Below are 23,680 nucleotides of genomic sequence, written 5' to 3'. Positions count from 1 at the left end.
GAGTAAATATCATTGAATGTATGTGTAGATAGATTTCATCATACGATTCGTGGGGATGATGGCTTTGATGTGGCTGCTCATTCCAACTCACTGTAAATATTACATTATACTAATATATAATACTTGTTTGCTTTTTAAATAGAAAAAAAAATCTTAGTAATCGATGTCTACTTCTTAGGATCTTCGACAATCACCTCTCTATGTCCTTTCATGGAAATCAAATCATAAGAAATTATCATGAACAAATTACCACCAAAGAAAATAAAAAGAATGCTTTGACTGTCTCACGAGAAAAAACGTATATAGTAACTATACAGGAAAAATCAAAGGTAAGGAGGAGAGAGGGAAATGAAGGGAGAAACCGCTTAATGCATGAGTGCAAAGTATTAATGGGTTTCTTATTATTTTTGTCTCATTATATTAATATCAGCATTGATCTGTTCTCTGCTCAAATCCTTGATTCCCAGGATTGATCATAGTAAAAAATGTTGGTTGATGTTATATTCTTTGTATTGATGAATATCAGTTCTTGTTCATATTTTATCTCTATACTTGAGAGTTTTAGAATGGTATATGATCATCGAGTTTGTAGGAATGATTTTAGTCCGCCAACATGTCCTGCATAAAAGCCAAGAGTTCTCTAGTACTCTAAAATCAATTGGTAATAAAGGGAGATTTCCCTAGACTTATATGCACAGATTTGTTTTGAAACGACCCACAAATCGGCCCCAAGAGATTCACGAGCTGAGTGCCCGTCGCAACCAGAGAGACAATCACCCTGTAGCAACCCGGCCAAATCGTCATTGCCGGCGCCGTTAACTTAGGTCCCGTTACGTGGTCATAGTCCCTAAATGAGACGCGTTTGACCAAAATTATGTCGCATTCATTTGAAATGTACAAGACTTACAAAGTTTAGTTTACCAAATGGTTCGACAACAAGTTTAAGTTTACAAAAGTTATAAAATATAAATGAAATAACTTGCGACATAATATAAGTTGAAAATCACAGTTGCTATAAATAGCGTAAGTATGTATGCTTTAAGTTTGATTATAAAAGTGCTATCGCTAGCGTATGCATGTATGCTTGACTCCAAACAAGTAATCAAAGTGTGCGGAAGCATGTATCAAGTAGCCAAATATGAACATGAGAAACATATAGAAAACTGTCAACGAAAAACGTTGGTGAAATCATATGTGTATTTGTAAATGTTGTTTTTGAACCACAAGATTTAATATAGTTGATTTTCCAAATCGTTTGCATTCCAAAAGTACATTCGCGAGCACCCAATTATCAAGGCTTAACTTTCCATCCATAGAACCCCATCACAATAGTGTTAGAACATACACTGTTTCTCAAAAATATATTTCATCCGTGTAACGGTAGCGAACCGTCCGAATGAGGGTTTGTCAAACCCCTATGGCCATACAACATAAGTTCTCGCTTACACCCGGCAAGTGTAACTAATGATAATCGAATTGAGGATTTTTGTTCAAACTCGCTGTGGAATGTTTGTTTCTTCGTACTTGTGTTCAAAGCATAAAAGTAAGTAGTACAAGATATAATAAAGTATATGTTTCTCAGTCCACGATTTAAAAGAATAAAAGTTGTTGAAAATGTGGGACTATGATCTCACCTCGTGTGCACGAGTATAAAAGTACTTCACAAAGTAAACATGTGCATGAAAGTTGCTTAGCCTCGACCTAAACAAGTAAGTTGTATCAATTAACCGGTTACGACACAAGGTCGGGCGAAATGTATTCAATTAGTCCTATGGCTCGTTACAACTCGATTATGTAGCATGTGAATCACGTTGTCAAGTTTCATGCAAGATATAAGTATAAAAGCACGTTAGAACGATTGCATAAGAGTTTGGTTAAGTTTGACTAAAAGTCAAACTTGGTCAAAGTCAACAAAAAAGTCAACGGGGTCGGGTCGGGTATCCGACAATTTTTCTGAGGTTTTTAATCATATATAAGCATGTTGGCCAAGTTTCATGTTGATCGGGGGTGCGTAGCATAGTTAGAAGTAAACGAAAATGTGCATTTTTGGAAAACCGGGGCCCAGAGCGGCGCTCTAGGACCTTGAGCGGCGCTCAGATGGTCTGTTCAGCAAGTCTGGCAGTTTTGAACATTTAAACGAATCCAACTTCAAACAACCATAACTTATGAACCGTAAAAATTCAAAACACGTATCATACATCGTTTGAAAGGTAATTTGACGAGGAATACAACTAAACACATTTCATCAATCAAATGGTGATTCGGGAATCCAATTTACGCATACGATAAGCCGTTTCGAAGGTAATTAAACATACATTGCAACTAAACACTTACTAACAACATGTCATAGCATTCAATGCATCAAAAATCCATTTTAAAGTTCATCAAACCCTAACAAAAAATCACGAATTCATCAATTTTGTTAATGAAGTTTTCTAAATCAACCTACATACCAAAACGAAGCTAATGATGCTAGTAACACATTTAATACATGAACTTTAACATTTAAACAACATTAAATCATCCAAAATTCAAGATAAAGCACACCTATTTTTCATATTCAAGCTAGTTACTCAAAACAACAAATCGAGCAAACCCAACACATATTCATGTTAGACTTGAGCCATAGACACTAAATAACACCATTTCAAGTCAAAAACACTAAGAACATGAAATCTAGAGTTTTATAAATGTTACCCAAACGAGATTAAATTAGTACCAAAATGTAGAGGATGAAGAGAGGATCACGAATATGTAATTTGTTTTGTTGCAAGCTTCCTAGATCGAATTTAGATGATGATTTAGAGCTATTAGAGTTTGAGATCAAAAATTGAAAGTAGAGAAAATGGGGAGGTGGAAGATGGAGTGAATGAGTGGATGAGATGGTGAGTTGACTAGTTGACCTAGTCAACTAGTTTGTCCACTAGCCAACTTTGGTCCCTCAAGTTTCAAAGCGGGTGCGTGAATTAACCAAACGAATATTTTAAAAACGCTAGAGTAGACGAGAGATGTTAAATCAAATAATGGAAATATTAAGAACGTTAGTTAACGAAAGATACGAATTTAGATAACGAAAGATATTATCTAAAAAAAAGACGGTGTTAAAAATAAATTTAACGGAAAAACGCGGGATGCTACATTACCCACACCTTAAAAGAAATTTCGTCCCGAAATTTAGTTGGAAGTAGTAGTTGTTGTTTCTTCTTCGAAACCTTTATGTTGTTAATTCTACGAATAAGTGAAGGTATTCCCTTGGGCATTTCAATGAACTTTGACAGTCAGGATTTTACGTTGTTTCAAAGTTTGGTTTCACGATTCATAGTTTCAACCGGTTCTCCTAGGAAGTGAAGTTTATCATCGATAGTAAGCTCGTCGAAGAGGATAACAAGTTCTTGTTTCGCAAGACACTTCTTCAAGTTTAATACACGGAATGTAGGAGGAACGGAGCTCAATTGTGTCGGAAGATCGAAACGGTAAGCAACGGGTACAATACGCCCCAAAATTTTAAAAGGATCAAAATATCGAGAATTTAGCTTTCTACGTTTCCCGAAATGGATTACACCTTTCTAAGGTGCGACTTCTAACGTTATGCGGTCAACCGCTTGGAATTTGAGAGGTTTACGTCTAACATCGGCATAGCTCCTTTGGCGACTACGGGTCGTCTTGAGCCTTTCTTGGATTTGAATGATCTTAACGGCTGCTTCATGAATGAGTTCGAGTCCGGTGGTTTGCATGTCACCTACTTCGGTTCAACAATTTAGAAAACGTTAATTGCGGCTATATGAGTTCTCGAAAGGTGTGCCGTTAATACTCGAATGAAAATCATTGTAGTACTAGAATTCAGCTAAAGGCAAATACTTTTCTCAAGTAAATTTGAAGTTGATAACACAAATTCGTATTACGGTTTCCAAGGTTTGAATCGTATGTTTGCTCAGTCCGTCAGGTTGTGGTTGATGTGCGGTACTCATGTCTAAACGTGGTCCCGAGGCTTTTTGTAAGGCACTCCAAAAATCTAAAAGTGAAACGAGAATATCGATTCGAGACGAGGTACATTTATTTAAGATATATTTGAACAAGTTTTCGTTTCTCAAGAATTTCGCGCCGCGAAAGATTTATCGATTTCCGAAAACGTTTGTTAGAGCAAGTTTCTTATCGGTTTCTGAAAACGTTCGTTAGAACTATTCCCCCTCGTGGCGAATACTAGTATAACGTGAAGAGTCTCTCTCTCCATTGAGAATTTAGATAAAAGATTTCCTTAAACGGAAGTACGAGTGTAATGCGAGAGAAGTTTCCGCCTCGATGTGAGCATACCAAACATTTTGTAGTTCGTCGATAAAACTGTGCGAAGACGAGATAGTATACACGTGTAACATATGTTTGAAGTTGAAAGAATTTGTCATTCATTCGGAAGCATAAATATGGTTCGACAATAATCGAAGATGTATCCCTGGTATGGTTGTTATCAGTATTCTCGGAGTTTTTGGATGTCCAACCAGAAAAATGAACTCATGTACATGGCACATGGTAATGATTAGGTTGATCGAGTCCAATCACCCTCACGTGTCATTAGAACTTTGGTATGACTTACCATAATATAACCACGTTGATCGAGTGTCGTTATATTATGCTAACTCATACCTCCATTCCCACATCACTCCATAACATCAAGTTCGTGTAATCGTGAAGATCTAAAATGAACAAAGTGTAACGATGTCTCAAACGTGACTCGTATTGGATAGAAAGAATTTGTGCAACTCTGAAGAAGCGTTTCCTGGGGGAAGTACATAAATGATTGTTCACGTCAATGCGGTTCAAGTCAAACAATAATGTCTTTAGGTACGTAAAGAGTAACGAATTATGATAACAATGGTACACAATCGTAGTGATAAGTAGTGATGTCGATACTCACCAAGAGTAGTGATGATAGTAACAAGAAGTGGTCGATAGTAAGGAACACCGGTGTAACATCGGTGGTGGTTAAGGATCGCCATAGTGATGGGAACCTTGCAGCACTTGTGGATAGCAATCCCGAACGGTGATAAATAACAATATGGGAGACAGAGTTCCCGAACTAGTGTGACTAATGAAGTCATCGTCATCCTTACGTGTATGAATCATGAATTTATGTGTGTTACCAGAAAGTGGCAGAATACGGATTCGTATGATGAAAGCTTCATACCATTAAGAAGTTTGCCTAAGAATGATTCAAGTATAAATGCACAAGTAGTCAAGTAAGTGCTATCTATAGCAAATACAAGTCAGAATGCAATGATTAACTATCCGGTTGTAGTCTAGATTCACTAATGCGTCCTAACGACTCTGTCAGACACACTAATGCATATCTTAGTTCCCTACAACCAACGCTCTGATACCATCTGTAGCGACCCGGCCAAATCGTCATTGCCGGCACCGTTAACTTAGGTCCCGTTACGTGGTCATAGTCCCTAAATGAGACGCGTTTGACCAAAATTATGTCGCATTCATTTGAAACGTACAAGACTTACAAAGTTTAGTTTACCAAACGGTTCGACAACAAGTTTAAGTTTACAAAAGTTATAAAGTATAAATGAAATAACTTGCGACATAATATAAGTTGAAAATCACAGCTGCTATAAATAGCGTAAGTATGTATGCTTTAAGTTTGAATTCAAAAGTGCTATCGCTAGCGTATGCATGTATGCTTGACTCCAAGCAAGTAATCAAAGTGTGCGGAAATATGTATCAAGTAGCCAAATATGAACCTGAGAAATATATAGAAAACTGTCAACGAAAACGTTGGTGAAATCATAGGTGTATTTGTAAACGTTGTTTTTGAACCACAAGATTTAATATAGTTGATTTTCCAAATCGTTTGCATTCCAAAAGTACGTTCACGAGCACCCAATTATCATGGCTTAACTTTCCATCTATAGAACCCCATCACAATAGTGTTAGAACATACACTGTTTCTCGAAAATATATTTCATCCGTGTAACGGTAGCGAACCATCCGAATGAGGGTTTGTCAAACCCATATGGCCATACAACATAAGTTCTCGCTTACACCCGGCAAGTGTAACTAATGATAATCGAATTGAGGATTTTTGTTCAAACTCGCTGTGGAATGTTTTTTTCTTCGTACTTGTGTTCAAAGCATAAAAGTAAGTAGTACAAGATATAACAAAGTATATGTTTCTCAGCCCACGATTTAAAAGAATAAAAGTTGTTGAAAAGGTGGGACTATGATCTCACCTCGGGTGCACGAGTATAAAAGTCCTTCACAAAGTAAACGTGTGCATGAAAGTTGCTTAGCCTTGACCTAAACAAGTAAGTTGTATCAATTAACCGGTTACGACACAAGGTCGGATGTTATGTGTTCAATTAGTCCTATGGCTCGTTACGACTCGATTATGTAGCATGTGAATCACGTTGTCAAGTTTCATGCAAGATATAAGTATAAAAGCACGTTAGAACGATTGCATAAGAGTTTGGTTAAGTTTAACTAAAAGTCAAACTTGGTCAAAGTCAACAAAAAAGTCAACGGGGTCGGGTCGGGTATCCGACAATTTTTCTGAGGTTTTTAATCATATATAAGCATGTTGGCCAAGTTTCATGTTGATCGGGGGTGCGTAGCATAGTTAGAATTAAACGAAAATGTGCATTTTTGGACAGCCGGGGCCCGGAGCGGTGCTCCAGGACCTTGAGCGGTGCTCAGATGGTCTAATCAGCAAGTCTGGCAGTTTTGAACACTTAAACGAATCCAACTTCAAACAACCATAACTTATGAACCGTAAACATTCAAAAAACGTATCATATATCGTTGGAAAGGTAATTTGACGAGGAATACAACTAAAGACATTTCATCAATCAAATCCATTATTAACAATAATGAAAACGTCAATAAATGATCATTATTTAAAGTTTCAAGCTCAAAAATTGCAAACGGTGATTCGAGAATCCAATTTACGCATACGATACGCCGTTTTGAAGGTACTTAAACATACATTGCAACTAAACACTTACTAACAACATATCATAGCATTCAATGCATCAAAAATCTATTTTAAAGTTCATCAAACCCTAACCAAGAATCATGAATTCCTCAATTTTGTTAATGAAGTTTTCTAAATCAACCTACATACCAAAACGAAGCTAATGATGCTAGTAATACATTTAATACATGAACTTTAACATTTAAAAAACATTAAATCATCCAAAATTCAAGATTAAGCACACCCATTTTTCATATTCAAGCTAGTTACTCAAAACAACAAATCGAGCAAATCCAACACATATTCATGTTAGACTTGAGCCATAGACACTAATTAACACCATTTCAAGTCAAAAACACCAAGAACCTGAAATCTAGATTTTCAGAAATGTTACCCAAACTAGATAAAATTGGTACCAAAATGTAGAGGATGAAGAGAGGATCACGAATATGTAATTTGTTTTGTTGCAAGCTTCCTAGATCGAATTTAGATGATGATTTAGTGATATTGGAGTTTGAGATCAAAAAGTGGAAGTAGAGAAAATGGAGAGGTGAAAGATGGAGTGAATGAGTGGATGAGATGGTGGGTTGACTAGTTGACCTAGTCAACTAGTTTGCCCACTAGCCAACTTTGGTCCCTCAAGTTTCAAAGCAGGTGCGTGAATTAACCGAACGAATATTATAAAAACGCTAGAGTAGAGGAGAGATGTTAAATCAAATAACAGAAATATTAAGAACGTTAATTAACGAAAGATACGAATTTAGATAACGAAAGATATTATCTAAAAAAAAGACGGTGTTAAAAATAAATTTAACGGAAAAACGCTGGATGTTACACACCCCTCACAAGGTAAACAGTGAACTAACCGGGTATGTCCAGGTTTCAACTAAAAACTATGGTAGGATATACTAATTAGCCACAACTTCAACCTTATAAGGGACCGATCACAATATTATCCCTCCTTACCACGATCACAACATTGTTCGCTTTGCCCGTAGGCGCAAGAATTTTTCATGGTGACCATACGAGGATTTCAGATCTGCTGTGCTTGTAGCCCCAAAACGTGTTGTGACTGGTAAGAATGAGAGTTAGCTTATAAGGGACTCACACTTTATTACTAAGAAGATGTGGGACAGTTTGTTACACGCTCCCCCATTTAGAATCCTGACGTCCACGTCATGTCAAAATAAATCGATACCCAAGATCCATACCTCAAGAAATGCATGAGCCAAGTGTCTGTCACACCCCGCAAAGACTATAGTTATTATACCATCTGTAACATCCAACCTTACCACGACCATAATATTGTCCGTTTTGCCCAAAGGCGCACGACTTTTCTTGGTGACCACACATGGCTTTCCAAGGATGTCACCCATCCTAGTACTACTCTCGCACGCTTAATTACAGAGTTCTGACTGGATCTGATGTAATTGTAGCCTCAAAATGCGTTGTGTCTGTTAAAGATGAGAGTTACGTTAAAAGGGACTCACACTTTGTTACTTAAGCCATTGTGGGATAAGTTGTTACAAACTCCCCCACTTAGAATCTTGATGTCCTCGTTAGGCCGAAAAAAAAATTAATACCAAGGATCTACACTTAAGGAGATGCACAAGCCGAGTGCCCGTCACACCCCAAGAGGCTAGTGCTTTAATACCATATGTAACATCCCTCCTTACTTCGATCACAATATTGCCCGCTTTGTTAGTAGGCACACGACTTTTTCTTGGAGACCACACAAGGACTTCCCATGAGGTTACCCCCTTAATCTGTTTATTCATGTACTTCTATCATATAATGTGGCTTATTATCCTAGAATCGTTTAACAACATCTCGATTCTTCCCGGACCCTCGACCTCTTCTCCGGTTACGCCCACAGTCATCTCGGTTTAAACCCCCGCTGCCACAATGATTACAACCATGTCGTGTGGCTCTATACCACTTGGTGGATCGATTTAGATCCATCAACATGTTCTGCATATAAGCAAAGAGTTCACTAGTACTCTAAAATCAATTGGTGATAGATGGAGATTCTCTCCTAGAATTATATGCAAACATTTATTTTACCAGATATTCGATCTGGAACACACAAACCGATTAGCTCCAACAAAGTTTTCATCAAATATTAGTGTTTTTTTTCATGTCTACATACACACAATATAATTACAATCTATCTATACATTATATAAAGCGCGTGATAATAATTATATATTATTAATATTGTTTTTAAATGGTCATAAATAATATTGTTATAAACGATACATTGATTTAATATAAATATAATAATATTTATATAAAAATAGTAATATATTGAAAACGATTTACTCATTTTTATTGTAATAAAAATTATAAAATAGATATTTATTAATTAATATTATAATATTTTTTATGAATGAAATTTTATATAATATAAAATTATTTTACAGTTTGCGCATAAATTTAAAATAGTAAGTTAATATAATATTTGTAGAATAATATTTAAACACACGGGTTCATGTTGTCAATTGAAGTTGTAATAGTTATTTGATAATCTTTATAGATATTTAGATGTATCTCTGCTCTACTTCATTTGCAATTTTATCAAAATGGAATTAGTTTGCATTAAAAACATATGTAATTAGAGAAATACATAAAATATTATTCTGAACGATCAGTTTTAAAACAACTTTTACGAGTTCATGTTTGATGTTTTATCGATAATTTGTTAATTGAAATTAAAATGATTCCAACGGACGGACTCATAATATATGTGTTAGTATTCAATACTAATGTTTCCGATATAAATGTTATCAGTAATAAATGTTTTCTTTATTGTACATGTAATTGTATTGTATTATACATTTAATAAAAATCAATATTCACGTTATTGACTACTAATTATATAAATGTCTTGTAACGTACGAGTTCATAAAACTAGTATAATCATAAAGAAAATAGTAACATAAATAATTAAGTATGGGCTTGTCACAGTATTCCTTTCAATTCTAACAAGCAGACTACACAGAAATGGGCCAAAAGTCCAACATAGCAACGACCTCAACTTCAACGTATGGATTTAATTCACATGTGTGTTTGTTTGGTTACTTTCTTACAAATGGTAATGGGGTTTATAATAAATGTGTGTGATGTTTGATTTTTTTTGCACAACCTCACATGCTTTAACACTAATATTTTTTTCATGACGTTCAACAACCATTTCACCTAAAAACTAATCAGAATCTTGCCATATCATCGTCACCTTTAAAGACTTTAGTGTTCTTTTGACATGATTCCCGAAAATCCATTATTAACATTAATGATTCGATAATTTGTTTGTATTGTCATTAAAAAAATGTTTACTTGTTGTCTTTTGGGCACGTCATATGAACCATTTATCCTCTTTACTAAACTATTTATTCTCTTAACTTTTCACATCAGCGCCACATCAATATCAATAACGTATAACTAACTCATAACTAAACACTCTCTATAATGGCTAAAACAATACTCCTCTTAATATACAACGTACAAGCAATAAAACATCAAGTCTAACAATAAAAAACCACTTAGACCCACAATTCGTATAACTAACCTAAACACTTCCGTTAAATTAATGGTAAGTGCGAGTAACTAGCTCGTGTTTATGATTAGTTACGACTTACGAGTAATGACGGATAAGTTGGAAGGAATGGTCTAATAAAAACAAGCGAAAGATACAACCCCAATAAAACTGTTTATCCAATAACTTTTATTTTTATATACTCCCTCCGTCTCAAAATAATTGTCCTGTTTTGACTTTTTGAGTCTTTTTTGTCCAACCTTAACTTTAAATATCTTTCTGTGTGTTATATAATATCGAATGAAAGTTATACCAAATGAAAACACATTTAAAAATGAATTTATTCATATAAATTTTATCAAATATTTTAAAGAATACACCAACAAATATTTAAAATCAAAACTTAATACATTAATTTTGAAAAGTTCAATAAGACAATTATTTTGGGACGGAGGGGGTTCAAACAGCTTTTTCTCCCTCAATCACATTACGATAGAAAAGGACACAGTTAATTAGTCAACTAATTTTCTAACATGATTACTTTTTCTTTATTTTGAACAAATGAATTAGTATTATCACGTTGTAACAATACGTTAAATATTTAAAAGTACTTAGATTATGAAAAGGACACAGTTAATTAGTCAACTAATTTTATTACGCACCAAGTGGCCAGACCCATGCATCATGGAATCTAAAGTCGCAAATTCCTAACAACAAAGTACACACTTAACGTTGCTTTAACAGATCAGACAACGCTCGTTTTATTACAATAACACGACCTCGCAATCTAGCTAGCTAAGTTGACGCAACTGGAACCAACGCGATCTTAATCTCCTCGACAGTGAGATCATCAGCTCCAGCTCTAGCCACCAACGTCACAACCGCATACTCTTCACCTTCAGTGTTCGTGTCCTCCAACAACTCATTCAACCCGAACCTCGCAGCACTCGTCATCAACATGTTGCTCATATCGCCATGTGGAACCTGCGAAAACGCGCCCGCGTACTGAATATCACATGGCGTTGTCAACGGTGAATTTTCATCTGCAACGTTGTCATTCACAAACACATCGAACTTGACAAACTTGTCACTGTTGAATTTAATTCCATTTATAAACAAAATCTCATTCGCTTTCGCCTTCTCTTCCTTACTCCTATTGACAGCTGGACGTTTCACTTTCACCTTCAAAATCGGCTCAACACTTGCCGGGAACTTAATCTGGTCCACCGTTTTCACATTTTGGGACGAAACAATTGTGGATCTTGGACTTGTTGTAAGTTTAGTATTGGGACGACTATTAACCCACGCTGGCTTAAACTTTGCCTGCTCGTACCCGAATTTCAGCTTTGCTGGATCAACACAATCTTTGTTGTAAACACGCACGAGTTCCTCATTCTCGTCGTAAAACACATACGACGCGTTAAGCCAATCGTCTTTTGTGGGCTCCACGTGTCCAGGGATGCCTAAATCCTTCCACAATTTCCACATACGATCGACATTTGTATGGTGGACGTAAAATGCCGGGTCGTACCCGGCCGAGTAGAAGTTACCCATGTCCTCTCGGTTAGGGTTTTTTGAGTTACCAACCCATACGTGTACGGAAGTATGCGAATTAGATTCAACGGATCCAACTGATTTCGCACCGTTTGCAACGGGCTCGTTCCCAGCTACGTATTCGCCTCCAAAGAAACTCGTTGCATCGGTTGCGTTACGTACCAAATCGCGGTACACTGTGTAAAGATTGCACTGTTTTTGTATATCAACTGTGGGGTTTTCAAGCTTACTATCGATAGCCAGATTTACCACATTTGGCGACGCAGTGTGCGCGTCTCGGTACGCGTCAAACAACGGGTTACTTTCATCCCCTCTAAAAAAATCAGGCAGCTCCATACCCTCGGGATCGTCCCAGTTCCAGTACGGTAACGCGAAACTCGGATCGTTAATTAACTTCCCGAGTATTCTTTCGTAAAAGTAAAGATACCAACGGTGAAACGGGAAAAAGAGCCACGAGTTATGAATCTGAATATCAATATCGGGGAAACCGCTATCAACTTGAGTGTAACCGCCGTTACAATAAGCGCAATGAATTTTCGCTTGACTTGCAAAGCTATGCGGGTGCTCATCTGGTAGCGCCCGCATAGCTTTGATTGCTTTTTTGTATTTTTCGATGTTTTCTTTTGAGCCATGAGCTGGCCATCTCATCCTGACCGTTTTTTCGGTAGGAAACGTGAAGGATTTAATCGCCTTCCCGTTGCTAGGCGGGCAGCATTTATTTGTCCTGACTGCTTGTTCAAGTTTGCCAATGCCAGCTTGTGCGTCTTTGCATACAGTTGTAATATCAGGAGCTGTTATGGGGCTAGCGAATGCTGATGGTAAGGATGTGAGGCTGGCTCCGGTGCAAATGCCCCCGAGGCCAAGGAGAAGGTTTCTTCGGTCAACATTATTGTTATTTGGGACGATTAGCTTTTGTGTTTCAGGGAGTATGATCAGTTGGTTTTCGTTGTCATTTGGTGGTGAAGTGTTGCATGAGACTTTGAACCCATTGTGGGTTCGGTTGGTTCGAGTGGTAGGTGTTGGTTTGGATGGAAAAGCTGGTGTGAATGAGGAGGTAAGTTGAAATAACGAAGAAGACATAATAATATGATTTAGTGAAGAAAGGAGATAGGGTGTGACTCATTGCATACCATGAACTCCTATATATAAGGAAATGATATGGTTTACGTGAAAAATATTAATTTGAATATTTCTTTTTGTATAAATTTAAAGAATATTCCTCGAATAAAAAAGGTGGTACAAACATTATATATAACAAAGATAAAAAAAAATATATCACTCCATAAGTTCTATGATTAAGTTCTATGATTAAGGTGAAACATTTACTGAAAGTAACTTTTATATTTTTCGGAGGACTTTAGCATTATATTTTATTATGTATGTATGTATATGTATATATATATATATATATATATATATATATATATATATATATATATATATATATATAGGGGCAGGATCAATGGGGAAGTAACCAATCGGGGGAAGCGGGGGGAAGCAAAAAAAAAAATTCCTTTTTTTTTTTGAATTTTTTTTCCGGCATCAAGATCACACAAAAATATGAACATTTAGAAGAGACACTTCGTAATGAATGTTATTATATAGGTGGGAAAACGATCGACAAAAATAACATTCAAGATAATATTGTTCGTGAAGAATATGAACGTTTTTTTTTCCATATTTTGTGAAGTAAAATTTAGCCCGATTTAGAGTTTAGGGTTTAGGGTTTAGGGTTTGGTGTTTTGGGTTTATTCCATAAACTCAAAACACCAAACCCTAAACCCTAAACCCTAAACTCTAAACCCTAAACTCTAAACCGTTCGTGTTAAAAACTCAATCTAAATCCTAAATCTAAACCCTAAATCTAAACCCTAAACCCTAAATTTCTAAACCCTAATATCTAAACCCTAATATCTAAACCCCAATAGCTAAAACCTCAAAATACGCTCGAAAAATACGATAATTGTTATATATTACTTCTTCGAGCGTTTTTCCGCCAAAATAAAAACATTTATCACAAAGTGTCTCTACTAAATGTTCATATTTTCATCTCATCTATAATGTTCGTGAACAAAGTTTTTTCAAAAAACGAAAAAAAAAATTTTTGCTTCCCCCCGCTTCCCCCGAATGGTTACTTCCCTCTTGATCCTACCACTATATATATATATCGGTAGGATAAACGGAGAAGTAACCAATTGGAAGGAAGCGGGGGAAAAAAATTTATTTTCATTTTTTGAAAAAAAAAATTGTTCACAAACATTATAGATTGGATGAAAATATAAACATTTAAGAAAAACACTTTGTAATAAATGTTTTTATTTTGGCGGGAAAACGCTCGAAGAAAATAATATATACAGTAACAATTATCGTGTTTTTCGAGCGTATTTTGAGGGTTTAGAAATTGGGGTTTAGATATTAGGGTTTAGAAATCTAAGGTTTAGGGTTTAGATTTAGGATTTAGATTGAGTTTTTAACACGAACCGTTAGTGTTAAAAACCCTAAACCCTAAACCGTTCGTGTTAAAAACTCTAAATTTTGACATAAAGTACTTCACAAAATATGAAGAAAAAAAAACGTTTGAAGATTAACATTATTCACGATCAATATTATCTTGAATGTTATTTTTGTCGATCGTTTTCCCACCTAAATAATAACATTATCACGAAGTGTCATTTTTAAATGTACATATTTTCGTGTGATCTCAATGCCTGAAAAAAAAGTTCGAAAAAAATCAAAATCTAAAAAAAAAAATTTTACTTCACCACTTCCCTCAATTGCTTACTTCTCCATTGATCCTACCGTATATATATATATATATATATATATATATATATATATATATATATATATATATATATATATAAAGACTAGAAAAGAAATAAATAAAAGAATGAATCACACAAACAAACCAAAATTGACAGGGATAAAAGACAAAGGGATGTAAATTGGGCCACTATAGACCCAAACTATATAAGTTCAGGAAAAGGAGAGTATATGATGTAAATTCACTTTTTAAGGGGCCAAGAAAAAGGAGAGTATATGATGCACCACATTGTCACATACAAAAACACACATAAGTAAGGTGAAAAAGCTCAAATCGGTCATTTGGTAGTCCCTCTCCGACCGATCACACAATGGCAAATCATTTAATTTCACTTATGGTTGAAACCACGAGGCTAACATTAAACCAATAATCACCGTTTTATATTGCATGCCCCCAAACTATTAAATATCATCGCGGAGTTATAATCTAGATGGAAGGGTTCATCTTGGAAGAAATGGGAAGTGATGATCTCGTGATCTACTAAAAATTTTAGTCATCTTGCATCGAACCTATTTCGAACCATAGAGATTCAAGATAAATTCAAGTACAAACAAAAGAGATTAGCATTGTTGTTATTTTTGTGGATTCTATGATCATCATTTGAAGATCATCATCTTTAAATGAATAGCCACGACCCAAACATAACGATCCATATGATCGTTTTTAGTTTTTGAGAACATAATTAATACCTTCAATGTAATATGGCTTATCACATAGCCAATGGGGCTTTGCCTCATTGGTAACCATGCTTGCATGGTTTCGAGGAGACCCGGGTTCGAGTCTCACCAGGGGGTTTTCCCCACCTGCCCGTTTGGATGGTGGCGGTTTCCTCCTGGAACGTGCGATGCGATGCGATCTAACCATGCGATGAAAAACTAACACTACTACATTTACTTATATCTAGACCCCCATATCTAGACCTGTTTAGAACTAACAGGCCTTGATAGTTTGTTGCGCCAAAAAAAATTAGTGTCAACACATCTACATAGTAGGTTATAACACGTCTACATAGTAATTTTTCCTCCGCCCAAAGAATGTGCGTCAAACACGTCTACATATTATATGTTAACACGTCTACATAGTAAACCGATCTATATGAACACATAAACCGGTCTATAAGTCTTTAACTTTAATTCCCTCCAAATGTGTAAAACTGGTCTACATATGAATTTTGAAAAACATTCCGAAACTGTTTTTTTCCACTTCAATTCTTTAATATTCCTAATCTCCCTCCCATATTTACCTCCAATTATTTCTAAAAATTCAAAACCATTTACGTCAATACTATTTCCCAATAACCATACCACTTTATTTGAATCATTTTTTAAGTCACCAATCATCTTCACTTCAACCACTTCAATAGTTTAATCCTTCGTTTGATCTTCATGTTAAGGTATTACTCATATTATTTTTGTTCTTTTATTTTGTGTTATGTTTATGTAGTTAATTATTTAAATGTATTGCGGTGCTTGTAACTGAAATCATAATAAGATTCTTCATTAAAGAGGTACCGATTGATCTAATTATTGTGGACTAAGTTTTATGCAGATATGTAAACTTATTGTTGTTGACATCATTTTTTTAGCAAATAGCAATTAAGCTCGTTGTTTGTGTAATATTATCGCATTTTCATATTTGTATTTGTATTTGTATAACCTACAAATAATCAAATCAGTTTCGTTTTTCACATATGATGGCAAGCATATTATATCCTTTTCATATGGTGTTTTGAAGCAGAACATGCTCATTCATGATTTAAGAGCACATCTATTAGGTAATTACTTCTTGCTACAACTTCATTTTTAAGATATTAGTGTTTGTATTTGTTATGTTTAATATATTTGATTATTTGGCATATAAATCGATATTTTATTGAACAAGTGTATCTAAATGCTTCAACTTTCTTCAGATCTTGTATTTAATTAGGGAAGAAAATATGGATTAAAGCCTTCAAGTCAGGTATGGTTATGATGTTTTCCGTGTGTTCATATCATGTATCACATAAATCATTGCATGTATTTGTGATTACCTAATCTAGTTACACTACAGTAAGAAAGCAATGTGAAGTTTACTCAGCGATGATCGTGAACAATTATTATATGAGATTTGGAGCTATACGATTATGTCAACAAATCTTCCACAATAACAAAGAGTGTCATGATGTAATTATCGTGAACAATAGTGTCCAGATTTGGAGCGATGATCGTGAACAATTATTATATGAGATTAGGGGTTAACAATAAATTCTTTATTCTGAATCGAGATGTATGCATATTGTAGACAATAGTGTCATGATGTAATTATCTTATTTGTATTCTTAGTAAAATGATGTTTTATTTATAGTTTATTACGACTGGAATTTATATATGTAGCTTCATATATATTGGAGGAATAGTAAACAAATTTGTAATTATGTATTACGGAGTAAAAAATAGACCGGTTATGTTAATACAACTTAAACGTGTGTATGACCTCAATAAGACCGGTTTAAACACGTCTAAAATCATTTGGTAGCACCCGCCAAATAACTATTAACCGGTCTAATTAGGAATAAGTAGACGTGTTTGATAACCGGTCTATATAACTTTAATCAAGTAGACCTGCTTCATCTAGACGTGTTCAATAACACGTCTAGATAAGCTTTTCAACACGTCTATATAGCTTTATTTGTAGTAGTGTAACATGCCGTTCAAAAAAAAAAAAAAAAAAAAAAAATATGGCTTATCACATATGATATCAGCTAACCTTTAAATAATATTATGACCCTTCTATTTATATGTTCGTATATTAGTATTATGTTATCCATGGGCTCATTTGGAACTTTATATGTGCGCCACTATTACGTATGTTTGTCAGGCACATATTCATATGTGCGCACATATAATCACCTCATTTCAGAAGAACAGTCCTTAGATAATTTTAGATCTCTTCTGTACACGCTTTGTACATGTTTCCGAAACATCTTAGGTTATGAAATAGATAACAGGGAAAACGTGTCAATTTTAGATGAAACGAGCCATGGTGCGCTAGGGTCACTTACTCACTTGACAATAGTATAATACTTTAATTGCATTCCAAAGATTGGATGCTTATCAAATCTTATAAACAAGCAAACATATTATATGTTCGATTTAAAAGTGGGGTGGTAACATATTGAAAGAGAGAGAATTTGACATGGGAAATAGGTGATGAAGATGTTGAAGTATCACTATAAACGGTGAACTGTTTGTTTCAAAAAAACATGTGTATCGGCAGGGACATGTTAGCCCTGTGTTGACTTTGTCAACCCATCCAGCGGTCCCCGGTAGTCCACTGGAGCCTGGCGAAATACGATCACCCATTTTTCCACAGCATGTCAGGCCCGATAAACGAACATGCATTGTCATTGTTTCAATCTTCGCATGCGTGAGACCAAGGGATCATTTGGGCCCGGTTAGAATGGTTTTTGATCCAATTATTTGGAAAATCCTCACCTAGTGGGAATCGAACCCTCACCTCCCCTAAGGGAGAGTGAGTCATTCACCACTAGGCTATTGGCCCATTCTTAACGGTGAACTGTTAAGGGCAACTTTGTAATTACATTTATGGTAGGTGTGTGAAACTTCTCATTGGATGCTATTTAAAATTTAAAAAATAGGAAAAATGGAAAAGGGAAGAGGACATTTAGGGACTTCATCAGTTTTTCTTTGGCTAAAAACGAAAACTATATAATCATTCTTTTTCTCGGAATGAGAAAAAGAAAACAAAATATGAGAAGCAAACCAAGGACGTAATCGAGAACAGTAACTAAACCTAAACGTCACACACCGATCTACAGCTAACTAAACCCGAGCTCAACCAATACCCAAATAACAGCACGACATACACTCAACAAATATGAAAATAAATGAAAAGGAGACCATACTAACAAAGAAACTACACAACCAACTAACTCACAAAATCAAACTCCATCACCGGTGTTGTTCATGTCAGCACCATTACCCGGAAAAGCCCTGAAATTCTTTAAAAAAAACCTCCATTTCCTAACGAACACTCCAATGAGCCCACATAAGACCACTTACACTACCCGTCCCCTTAAGCATCCTTTAAATAAAGGGGGAATTATTCTGTAGTTAAACGTGCTCGAGCGGGAGTAGTACTAGGATGGGTGACCTATTGGGAAGACCTCGTGTGGTCACCAAGAAAAATTTGTGCGCCTACGGGCAAAGCGAACAATATTATGGTCTCGATAAGGAGGGATGTTACAGATGGTATTAGAGCACTAGCATCTCGGGGTGTGACGGGCACTCGGCTCGTGCATCTACTGAGGTATAGATCCTGGTTATCAATTTGTTTCGGCCTGACGATGACGTCAGGAATCTAAGTGGGGGAGTTTGTAATACCTGTCTCACATAGATTTGTGTAAGAAATTTCGAGTCCCTTATAAAGTAACTCTCATCCTTACCAGACACAACGCGTTTTGGGGCTACAAGCACAACAGATCACGTCAGAACTCTGCAGTTAAGCGTGCTCGAGTGAGAGTAGTACTAGGATGAGTGACTTCCTGAGAAAACTGAAATGTCCCGTTCATATTGATTATAAACGTTCCATATTAATTGGTTTCGTTGCGAGGTTTTGACCTCTATATGAGACGTTTTTCAAAGACTGCATTCGATTTTAAAACAAACCATACCTTTAAAATATTACGACGATTATCAAAATGATAATCTAAAATATAGCGTTTTCACACGACCATTACATAATGATTTACAATAATATTACACGACAATAAATGTCTTCGAATGCAGTTTTTAAACAATATTATACAAGCATGTTGACTCCAACTCTTGTCCATAAATTAGCATGCAACAGCGGAAGCTCTTAATAATCACCTGAGAATAAACATGCTTTAAACGTCAACAAAAATGTTGGTGAGTTATAGGTTTAGCCTATATATATTTATCAAATCGTAATAATAGATCACAAGATTTTCATTTTCATTTCTCAATAACATGCAATCTGCATAAAAATCATTCATATTATGAACACCTGGTAACCGATCTTAACAGGATGCATATAGAATATCCCCATCATTCCGGGACTCACATCGGACATGATAAATCGAAGTACTAAAGCATCTGTAACTCGGATGAGGCTTGTTGGGCCAAATAGATCTATCTTTAGGATTCTCGTCAATTGGTGGCAATTATCATAAACACCAATTCTTAGGCTACCAAGCTAAAAAGGGGCATATTCTGTTCGATAATTCAACATAGAATGTAATTTTGATCACTTGTGTCTATTTTATAAAACGTTTATAAAACTGCATGTATTCTCATCCCAAAAATAATAGATTTTAAAAGTGGGACTATAACTCACTTTCACAGATTTTTACTTCGTCAGGAAGTAAGACTTGGCCACGGGTTGATTCACGAACCTATAACAAATGTATACATATATATCAAAGTATGATCGAAATATATTCACAACATTTTTTTTATTACGTTTTAACGATTTAAGTTTGTTAAGTTAGCAGTCCAACGTTAGTAATCTACAACTAGTTGTCCACAGTTAAATGTACAGAAATAAATCAATATATATTATCTCGATTCAATCCACGATCCAGTGTATACAAGTCTCAGGCTAGATCACAACTCAAAGTATATATATTATTTTGGAATCAACCTCAACCCTGTATAGCTAACTCAAGCATTACTGCATATAAAGTGTCTATGGTTGTTCCGAAATATATATATAGATGGGTCGATATGATATGTCAAAACATTGTATTCGTGTCTATGGTATCCCAAGATTACATATTACATAATATATGTTAGAATACATACAATACAATATAAGTTAGTTAAGTTATGATTTGTATAGATTTGTTACAAATTTCACGTAGCTACAATAAGCAAAATTATCCAATCTTGTTTTACCCATAACTTCTTCGTTTTAAATCCGTTTTGAGTGATTCAAGTTGGTATGGTTTCATAATGAACTGAAATTTATGAAACTAAATAGAAAAAGTATAAGTTTATAGTCGGAAATACAGGTTACAAGTCAATATTATAAGAGGTAGTCATTTCAGTCGAAAGAACGACGTCTTGATGACCATTTTGAAAAACATAATTTCACTTTGAGTTTAACCATAATTTTTGGATATAGTTTCATGTTAATAAGAAAAATCATTTTCCCAGAAGAACAACTTTTAAATCAAAGTTTATCATAGTTTTTAATTATCAAACCCAAAACAGCCTGCGGTTTTACTACGACGGCGTATGTCCGGTTTTACGGTATTTTTCGCGTTTCCAGGTTTTAAATCATTAAGTTAGCATATCATATAGATATAGAACATATGTTTAGTTGATTTTAAAAGTCAAGTTAGAAGGATTAACTTTATTTGCGAACAAGTTTAGAATTAACTAAACTATGTTCTAGTGATTACAAGTTTAAATCTTCGAATATGATAGTTTTATATGTATGAATCAAATGATGTTATGAACATCATTACTACCTAAAGTTTAGTAGGTAAACCTACTGGAAGTGACAAATTTGATCTAGCTTCAAAGGATTCTTGGATGGCTTGAAAGTTCTTGAGGTAGAATCATGACACGAAAAACAAGTTCAAGTAAGATTTTCACTTGAAATAAGATTTTTATAGTTATAGAAATTGAATCAAAGTTTGAGTATGAGTATTACCTTGAATTAGAAAGATATCTTATTGTAAATAAGAAAGATTTCTTGAGATTGGATGATCACTTGAAATGGATTTGCAAGATTGGAACAATAAAGTGTCGTTATATACATTAATATGATATATGTACATTGAAGTGTCGTTACAACGATAATCGTTACATATATGACTCGTTTTGAAATTCTTAAGTTAGTAGTCTTGTTTTACATATGTAGTTCATTGTTAACATACTTAATGATATAAATAATTATCATTTTATCATGTTAAATATAGTGTAACAATATCTTAGTATGATACATATGTACTTAGTAAGACGTTATCATAACGATAATCGTTATATATATCGTTTCGAGTTTCTTAATTCAATAGTCTCATTTTATGTATATAACTCATTGTTAATATACCTAGTGAGATACTTTCTTATCATAATATCATATTAACTGTATATATATATCCATATATATATATATATAACATCATATAATTTTTACAAGTTTTAACGTTCGTGAATCGCCGGTCAACTTGGGTGGTCAATTGTCTACATGAAACTCATTTCAAATAATCAAGTCTTAACAAATTTGATTGCTTAACATGTTGAAAATATTTAATCATGTAAATATACCAATTTCATTATATATATATATATATATATATATATATATATATATAAACATGGAAAAGTTCGGGTCACTACAGTACCTACCCGTTAAATAAATTTCGTCCCGAAATTTTAAGCTGTTGAAGGTGTTGACGAATCTTCTGGAAATAGGTACTGGTATTTCAGCTTCATTTGATCTTCACGTTCCCAGGTGAACTCGGGTCCCCTACGAGCATTCCATTGAACCTTGACGATCGGTATCTTATTTTGCTTGAGCCTTTTAACCTCACGATCCAATATCTCGACGGGTTCTTCAATGAATTGTAGTTTTTCGTTGATTTTAATTTCGTCTAAAGGAATAGTGAGATCTTCTTTAGCTAAGCACTTCTTCAGATTCGAGACGTGAAAGGTATTATGTACATTGGCGAGTTGTTAAGGTAATTCAAGTCGGTAGGCTACTGGTCCGACACGATTAAAAATCTCAAATGGTCCAATGTATCTTGGATTTAGTTTCCCCCATTTACCAAATTGAACAACGCCTTTCCAAGGAGAAACCTTAAGCATGACCATCTCTCCAATTTCAAATTCTATATCTTTCCTTTTAAGGTCCGCGTAGCTCTTTTGTCGACTCTGAGCGGTTTTCAACCGTTGTTGAATTTGGATGATTTTCTCGGTAGTTTCTTGGATTATCTCCGGACCCGTAATCTGTCTATCCCCCAATTCATTCCAAAAAATTGGAGATCTACACTTTCTACCATAAAGTGCTTTGAACAGTGCCATTTCGATACTCGAGTGGTAACTGTTGTTGTAGGAAAATTCTGCTAATGGTAGATGTCGATCCCAACTGTTTCCAAAATCAATAACACATGCTCGTAGCATGTCTTCAAGAGTTTGTATCGTCCTTTCGCTCTGCCCATCGGTTTATGGATGACATGCAGTACTCATGTCTAGTCGAGTACCCAATGCTTGCTGTAATGTCTGCCAAAACCTTGAAACAAATCTGCCATCTCTATCAGAGATAATAGAGATTGGTATTCCATGTCTAGAGACAACTTCCTTTAAGTATAATCTCGCCAACTTCTCCATTTTATCATCTTCCCTCATTGGCAGAAAGTGTGCTGACTTGGTGAGAAGATCGACTATTACCCAAATAGTATCATAACCACTTGCGGTCCTTGGCAATTTAGTAATGAAATCCATGGTAATGTTTTCCCATTTCCATTCCGGGATTTCAGGTTGTTGAAGTAGAACTGATGGTTTTTGATGTTCAGCTTTGACCTTAGAACACGTCATACATTCTCCCACATATCTAGCAATATCGGCTTTCATACCCGGCCACCAAAAGTGCTTCTTGAGATCTTTGTACATCTTTCCCGCTCCGGGATGTATTGAGTATCTGGTTTTATGTGCTTCCTTAAGTACCATTTCTCTCACATCTCCAAACTTTGGTACCCAAATTCTTTTAGCCCTATACCGGGTTCCGTCTTCCCGAATATTAAGATGTTTCTCCGATCCTTTGGGTA

At 35.1% G+C, this 23,680-nt stretch overlaps 1 protein-coding gene and 1 long non-coding RNA gene across 2 annotated transcripts; one reads left to right on the top strand and one right to left on the bottom strand.

Moving 5' to 3' along the window:
- Positions 1-11,300: 11,300 nt before the first annotated feature.
- On the bottom strand, positions 11,301-13,139 carry LOC139853449 (polyphenol oxidase I, chloroplastic-like). Its single transcript, XM_071842844.1, has one exon. It carries the CDS (start codon positions 13,137-13,139, stop codon positions 11,301-11,303), a length of 1,839 nt encoding a protein of 612 aa, XP_071698945.1.
- Positions 13,140-16,401: 3,262 nt separating this feature from the next.
- On the top strand, positions 16,402-17,277 carry LOC139856187 (uncharacterized). The gene is made up of 3 exons (XR_011761704.1): positions 16,402-16,657; positions 16,793-16,842; positions 16,933-17,277. It is a non-coding gene; the product is annotated as an uncharacterized lncRNA (long non-coding RNA).
- The last annotated feature ends 6,403 nt before the right edge of the window (positions 17,278-23,680 follow it).

Source organism: Rutidosis leptorrhynchoides, chromosome 6 (assembly GCF_046630445.1).
Source record: "Rutidosis leptorrhynchoides isolate AG116_Rl617_1_P2 chromosome 6, CSIRO_AGI_Rlap_v1, whole genome shotgun sequence".
Taxonomy (NCBI): domain Eukaryota; kingdom Viridiplantae; phylum Streptophyta; class Magnoliopsida; order Asterales; family Asteraceae; genus Rutidosis; species Rutidosis leptorrhynchoides.
Note: the sequence above shows the minus strand (reverse complement) of the source record. Positions and strands in the feature narration are given on the sequence as shown.

Excerpts from the sequence above, each read along its gene's own strand:
- LOC139853449 (XM_071842844.1), bottom strand. The coding sequence starts at position 13,139 with ATGTCTTCTTCGTTATTTCAACTTACCTCCTCATTCACACCAGCTTTT.